This window comes from Bos indicus x Bos taurus, chromosome 13, assembly GCF_003369695.1.
Source record: "Bos indicus x Bos taurus breed Angus x Brahman F1 hybrid chromosome 13, Bos_hybrid_MaternalHap_v2.0, whole genome shotgun sequence".
Taxonomy (NCBI): Eukaryota; Metazoa; Chordata; class Mammalia; order Artiodactyla; family Bovidae; genus Bos; species Bos indicus x Bos taurus.
Window position 1 is genome coordinate 72,078,685 of NC_040088.1, and position 7,566 is coordinate 72,086,250.

The window sequence follows — 7,566 nt, forward strand, 5'->3', positions numbered from 1 at the left end:
CAGTAAATGGAAGCCATCCTGTTATGGTAGCTAAACCATGATGTATCCAAATACAACACAGTTATCATTGCTATGTGGAAGCAAGGAGGGAAGACGAGTCCCTAAGACGACTTGGGATCCTTGCAGATGTTTTCCTGTGGGTAGGTAAAAGTTTAGAAGCAAGGGCCTCAAAGTTTTTTCCCCCCACCCCAACAAACCCTTGCAGTGGGAAGAGGGAGTGAGTACGTTCTTCTAAAGCTTTGAACTTCTGTGTCCGCTGACCCCTGCAGGTCTGACATCCTCCACGCTCTGTAGTTTCGTGTCCTCTGCGTCCGGGGTCTCAGGAGTGGGAGCAGATCGGAGACCGAGGCCCACCACTGTGACGACAGTGCACTCTGGAAGCAAGTGACTGGCCCCGGAGGTGGGGCCCGGGGGGCCGGGCCAGGGAAGGGGGCCCCCGGGGGCCACCAGCGCCACCAGCCACTCCAGAGCGATCCCACCTTGCATGGTGCGCCTCCCTGCACAGGACTGGAAGACAGCAGTTTTTTTATGGCCATATTTTATACTGCAATTCTGAAGTGTTCATTTCTCACAAACTGTACTGACTCAAGGGAGCTGACTTAATAGGATCTGGTGCTGTACATATGAATCTCGCAAAGCTCTAACAGAACGGACTTTCTCAGTTCCTCTCCCCAAGCCCTGTCCTTCCCGCTCTTCTCAGTAGAGGTAACCGTCTATGTTGTATTTTTTCATTCATGACAAAAAAAAAAGGTTTCAACTGGATTATTTAAGTATTGGTAAATATTGTGCATTAGGGTTTGTTTGTTTTTTCCTTTTAAGAAATGTGTCCTTTCGAGCTATACTTCTTACTTCCATGACCTGTATCTTTTGCTTGTCGGTAGTAGAATTTTATGTTAACCTTTAAGAGATTTTTTTTTTCCTTCAAAGGGAATTTAAAAGTATTTTTTAAAATTCTAATAGAGGATTGATCGAGAATCTGTCTCCAAGGTGAAGAGTGCACTTTACTTCAATTCCTTCCCCTTGTCTCCCTTTGTTCCTTGGAGGGGCAGTTCTCTGAGAAGATAACTCACCTCTTCTGCAGGCCTGTTTTCTCCCTGGGAGTTGGGGAGCCCATGGGAGGACACCTGCAGAAAACCTTGCCTGGCAGCTCCTCCAGCGAAGCCCTCTCCAACTGGAGACCCTGGGGCCTCTGGCCGTCGGTGGTCAGAAATGAAGAAGCCTACTCCCCCAAGATGAAAGGCTAGACTTGTGATGTGAGAGGAGATGACCCCTCTCCCCCAGCAAAAATTTCAGAGCCTCCCGCACAGAAAGAGCACGATGCCATTTTATTTGGAGCAAATTTCTCACACAGCTCTCCTTTCTCACCAGGAGGGTGGCATGTGAAAGCCCAGCTATGCAGTTTTAAAATTGATCTCTCTGTTTTTTAAAAATGCATTTCTAATCTTACAACTGCGAATAGCCTCCAGCTCACACCGGTTGTTTCTGCGAGTGTTTATGCTGTTCTTAGAGGGTGAGGATCCGGAGAGAGGAAGAGAGGGCAATGACCTTGGAAAAGACCCCTTTGATGTGAGGTGGTGAGGAGAGGTGACCTGCCCAGCCAGTGGGACACTGCAGTGACAACCAGAGACCACCCCAGCCAGGCCCAGCTGGCATGCAAAGCCATCCCTCTGACGAAGGGAATCCCCAAACCAAAGATCTGAGATCGTGGGGTCACCAGTGGTCCCAGGTTTCCCAGGACTGAAGGATTTCCCAGGATATAGGACTTTCAAACCAGCAGTGTCCCAGGAAAACTGGGCCACATTGTTCACCCACGTGGTGGACGGATGTGCAGGATAGAGCGAGCACAGTGTGAAACCCAGGACAAAGCGCTTCTCCACGAGAGTTCCAAGATGCTGTCATGAAGAGGCAAGCAGGTGGTGCCAGATGCAAAAGCCCTCCCTCAGCCCTCGTGCCCACACGATGCCCTGAGTCTGCATCCACACAGTCGGCCTCAAGCCACAGTGGGTCCCTGCATGTCTTCTTGATGGTCCCATGACTTCCCTTCTCCTCATGCTCTTCTCCTGCAGATAGTCAGACTCAGCGGATCCTGTTGGTCAGGCTGTCTTTGTCACTTCTACACCTTTGCCTGGGTGTAGGCCAAATAGTCAGTGATGGCCCCCTCAGCACACACACACACACACACACACACACACACACACACACACACAGTGTTATGAGGCTTAACAGCTGCATTCTGCCTCCTTCAGGACAGCAGTGCAGCTGTGTGTAAGAGCTGCTGGAAAGACAGGCATCTGGTCCACCCCATGTCCACCACATCATAGACACTCAGCCCCTTGACAGGAATCCCACTTGACATCTGCCACACGTGTATCCAGAGTGGAAATCAAGCTGTTACTCTTCAAAATTTGTAAAAAACCTGGAAATGTCTATAAAATGACAGAAGACTCAGTTAAGAAGCAAGTATTGCCTCATTTGGAGGACAATAGCATGAATATTATAAACAGAATCAGAAAACTGAGGCATGTCTCCCAGGAAGTTAGTAGAATGTTGCTTACTAACAAGTGTAATGGAAGATCCAAGTTTCACAGTATAAGAGGAGAAGTACTTAGATGTTATGGAGGAAGGGTGATAATTTGCCTGAATCTGATACTTAGAATGTGTGCCCAAATAGTTACCAGCTCCTTGAACTGTGCACTACACAGTCACTTTCACTTGGAAAGCAGCATCTGGAGCCAGATTTATGGGTGGCGAATTATTTTCTGGAGCTGAAATATGGGATGCATGTTCTATGCAATTAGTTTGAAAATATGTCCTACCTGAAAAGTGCAGAAGAGCTGAAAGACGGGCAGGTTGCAGGTGTCTCTTTGTGATTTGGGGTCAGCTCTTGGCCATGGTTGGCCACATCAGGTCTCAGTACCAAACTGCAAGAAGATAGTGATTGTTTCAGCCTAAAAGTAGAGTTTTGTTGAACTTGACATCAGGTGAATCTCTGCTGTCTGGATGCCACCAGACTCAGGTTTTTTCCCCATTGTTTTAGGAAGAGGAGAAAATAAGCCCCACATGGAAAAGCTTCTCTGCTCAGAGAGGATTAGCAGTTAAAAAACAGAGGTTCTCTTTCAACCGTGTTATTTACACTTGATTACAACACGGGAAGAGAACTCGGAATATGCCTTTTGGTACACCTGCCAAGTGGAGTGGCAGAGCCCTAGGACCCTCACTGATGTCAGATTATACCAACAGAAGCTGAGCTTTTCATAGGGGCACCCGGCTTACCCATCCCCTCAAGGCCAGTGCCTGTGGCTAGGCTAAGGATGGACCATGGACTTCATCACAGGCTTCCTTCCAACATCCCCCACCCCCACCAATTTGGTCTCTTCACCTCCTCAGAGCAAGTGGGTTATTTTTCTTATTTGAAAGAGTGTCTTCGAATGGTCTTGCTCTTAGCTGCCTTCCTGTCTCTCCTTCACTTCCCTGAGCTTCATCTCATCCATGAGGCCATCAGGGAGGCTAGTGTTTTCTGAAACAGAGAGCGTGCACCCAAGTGTGGCCCTGACAGACTTTTGAGCAAGTCCCAGCTCTTCAGCTGGCTCTGAGTGTAGCGTCCAGGGAACTGGGCAGTTGGACTTAGAGCTGACCAGACAAGTCTCTGGCACTCAGGGAGCATGAGCTGGTGAAAGGCATGTGACACCTGTGCCCCTGGCTCAGCCTACTTACAGCACTAATCTCATCCTGTTCATTGGTCTCCTGTGGTGTCCAGATTATGATTATGAAGAGATTATGAATGGAAGAGGAAGACCCCCTCCTTTAGAATGAAGGCCAAAAACACTAGGGACAAAGGGACAGAATGCAAGTGACCCCTCCTTGCAAAGAAAGGGGTTGACCCTTTCTTTGCAGGAGTGACAGCTTGATGAATTCCCTGGGGTTTGATGTGTTGTGAGAAAAGACTGTATCCCAGTGCAGATAACTCCGTATGTTAAGGCTTTGGCCACCATGGCCCCCTCACCCACCCAGGACCTGGGTTGTGTTGATTCTTCACCTTGGAGAAGCCACCCTGGAACCATTGCTTCAGGTTTGAGAGTGGGAGAAGGAGGGTTATGGCCTCTGTGTTTCGCCTACAACACTTTTGACTTCCCAACTTTCTATGGTCTCCACAAGCTCCCTTCTGGGCTTCCTCTGGTTGTGAAAACGGACAGCAAGGCCCAGTAGAGGGCAGTTCCTCCCATTTCCCTAAGCAGAAATAAGATGTGCTCTTTCCCAGGGTCTCACTATCAGTCCTGGCAAATGGAATGAAGGTCCTCTGAATCAACTGATGCACGAAACCTTTGCATGTTCTTCTGAAACAATACTGCTTCCCGTTCTGTCCACTTACACTCTGCAGAGTTGGCCTTTTCCTTAAACACATTCCAGACCAAACACTGTTCAGTTTGTTTAAAAAAAAAAATGTATATACCAGTTTGTAACCCACCACTCTTTGTGAGGGACAGGGGGCTGGTCCTAGGTTGGGGCTGCAAGTTGGCCACAGAGTGTTCCAGTTGGTTTTCAGAATTGAAAAAGTTGAGATAGGAAGGGTGAATTGGGCAGATTTCTAAAAGGGGAGCTTAATTCACAGAGATGCCAAGAAAACCAACCTGCCAATGAGATTACTTGACACTTCTACATTGTCCAGAAGGCAGGGAGGAGAAAGAGGAAGGCAGGAGGCCCAAGCCCCCTTCAGCCCTGACCTTCAGTGTGGTCCCAGTGCATTGAACCCAGTGTGTGATCTGCAGCCCAGCACAGGCACAGGAGCCCAGCCCCACTGTGAAGTCAGCCCTGCATGCTGGCCGCGACCTGGCCCACCTCCTGCTCTGGGCCAGATGCAACGGGCAGGAGCATCAGTCTCTCCCGCCTTCCCTGCCACTTGTAGCAGGAGCAGCCACGCTTGTGGCTCCGGGGCCTCTGCTTCTGCAAACGCAAAGGCTGTTCATTTGGCAGCCAACCCTGCAGCATGTGGCTGCCAGGTCTGGTTTCGTGGACAAAGTGTGGAATGGCTTCTTGGTGTCTGTATCTCTCTCTACACCAAAGGGACTGACTACTGCATTTCCCCCTTTGTACTAATGCCGCTTCTGCATTCGCCATATCCATTTTTAACCTTTTGGTCTCCAGGGAACTTCTCATATGATGATTGTGTCTTCTGATGATTTACCAACTTCTTTTACTTCGAGGTGATTTTATTTTCTTATGGACAGGAAAAAAGAAAACGAAAGGAGTGTTGAGGCTTTCGTCATAGAGATAAGATATCACCAGGAACTCAAAAGCCCCAAACACTGGATAAATTACTTCTCAAAGAAAAACCCGAATCTGGACAGACTGAGGTTCCTGGGCCCTCGTGGTAACCTTGCACTTGAGGGAGGAGGTGCTGGGGCAGCGCTGGCAGCCAGGCTCTTGACATGTTATAAAGCAAAAACGTGGTGGTAGTGACAAAAATGCTACAGCCTTGCCGCAGCATCTTTGTTTTGCAAGACAGGCAGCAAGTTCCAGAGAACATTTATCTTAGCCCCACATTCAGGTTGAAAGATATTTATACAAAAGGTACATTCTGTCCAGAATAAAATTGGGAACAATTTCTAAATTGGCTCTGGTCACTGCAATAATGTCATAGTCCTTCTTGCAGCTCTCCCAACAGTGAGCATGTTTTCCAAAAGCTTATGACATTGAACCCAGGAATGTCCCTGTGTCTATTATTACTAGGCTTGTAATTGGTTCAATTTTTCCATAAAAACATGCTTGTCCAAAAGAAGGGAAACTGTGCATTTATTCCATGCATGTAATAAACTCTGCAAGAAGTTTACTCCGCATAGGTTTGCGGCACTGCAAAATTGTTAACGGGCCTGTGTAGCAAATGACTCTCTGCCTTGACAATCATGTACACATATCAAGATTTCTATCATACTGATGATGAGATTGATGACTTCTTGTTTTCCTCCAATAAAGACAATTAATCACCTTCAGATGTGTGTCGTTCGTTTCCTCCGTAAGAAGCCAGACTGGAGTGTTTCAACAGCTCTCTCTTTCCTCCTCTTTGTAAAGTTTGGATTTGAAGGAAGGAGGTGAATTGAGCCCCTGGTAATTCATAACGTCCCCTAAATACTTTATGGGCTTCCCTGATGGCTCAGGAGAAGGCAATGGCATCCCACTCCAGTACCCTCACCTGGAAAATCCCATGGACGGAGGAGCCTGGAAGGCTGCAGTCCATGGGGGCTAAGAGTTGGACACGACCGAGCAACTTCACTTTCACTTTTCACTTTTCACTTTCATGCATTGGAGAAGGAAATGGCAACCCACTCCAGTGCTCTTGCCTGGAAAATCCCAGGGACGGGGGAGCCTGGTGGGCTGCCATCTATGGGGTCGCACAAAGTTGGACACAACTGAAGTGACTTAGCAGCTGATGGCTCAAGCAGTAAAGAATACACCTGAAATGCAGGAGACACAAGAGGCGTGGATTCAGCCCCTCAGTAGGAAAGATCTTCTGGAGGAGGGCATGACAACCCACTCCAGTATTCTTGCCTGGAGAATCCCATGGACAGAGGAGCCCAGTGGGCTATGGTTCATGGAGTCACAAAGAGTTGGATGTGACTGAAGCAACTGGACACAACACAAATACTTTATATCACCACCCCAGGAATCCTGTGCAGGAATCCTGCCAAAGATGGGGGCAGGACAGGCATAGCTTGGCTTTGAGGCTTCTGGTGGGCTCTCAGGCTCCCCCTTTGCCTTACTGCTGCAGAAGGTGGCTGGAGGTGGACCCAGAAGCCCCCAGAAACCCAGATCACACTAACGATATTCTTGAGTTGTTTTCAGGAAAAGCCGACACTAATTTCCAGGAAAACCTCTCTGAGTCTCACATGCCGGCCCACACATGCCCACACCTCTCCATTTCCTGGGCACAACCTGGGAATTCTCAATGCCCAAAGGAAGATTCTTTTCTGACCATGTAACCAAAAGTGGGGTCTGGCTGCTCACCACTCAAAAGCCAATAAAGAGTCAAGGTTGGTGGAAAGGAAAGTTTGCTTTATTCTGGATGCCAACAACCAGGGAGGGGGCGGGCAGACACCTCGCCAAAGGCCAACTCCCCCACCACCATTTACAGTCAGTGGGCAAGAGCTTTTATAGACAGAGGGCCTTACATGCAGAAACAGCACAGTCAGCTCTTGATCTTGAAAGTGGTCATCGGTGGTCTGATCAGTGTCACCTTGATCGTTTACAGTTAACCTTCAGCTCCAGGGTAGTTTGTTTCCATTTCTTGGGGCCAGTTCTTGGAATTGTGGCAACTTAAGTCATGGCTACAGTCTGGTCATCATGTAAACTTCTCCACCTGGTAGCATCTATAAGACATCTCACAGGATATAGTTCAGAATATTATCTACAGCCCTTGAGGAGGAACTAAAGGTCCTTGACTTTGCTTAATGACTGAACTATCATTACTTGGTCTTGTTTGACTGTTTTCCTTGATTTCTACATTTTCTCACTTCTCTGATTAAATGATCTTTGGCTAACATTTTTCTACAGGCAAAATGAAGGCAGAGGACA

At 48.0% G+C, this 7,566-nt stretch overlaps 1 protein-coding gene across 2 annotated transcripts in view; it reads left to right on the forward strand.

Annotated features, from left to right (window-relative positions):
* CAMK1D (calcium/calmodulin dependent protein kinase ID) overlaps positions 1-5,987 on the forward strand; it is a 393,969-nt gene extending 387,982 nt beyond the window's left edge. Inside the window, exon 11 of one of the 2 annotated variants that reach the window (XM_027560232.1) lies at positions 270-5,987. In XM_027560232.1, the coding sequence (XP_027416033.1) occupies positions 270-388 (119 nt within the window). In that variant the 3' untranslated portion in view covers positions 389-5,987. The remainder of the gene's footprint in view (positions 1-269) is intronic. The other variant, XM_027560233.1, reaches the window with a different exon arrangement.
* The last annotated feature ends 1,579 nt before the right edge of the window (positions 5,988-7,566 follow it).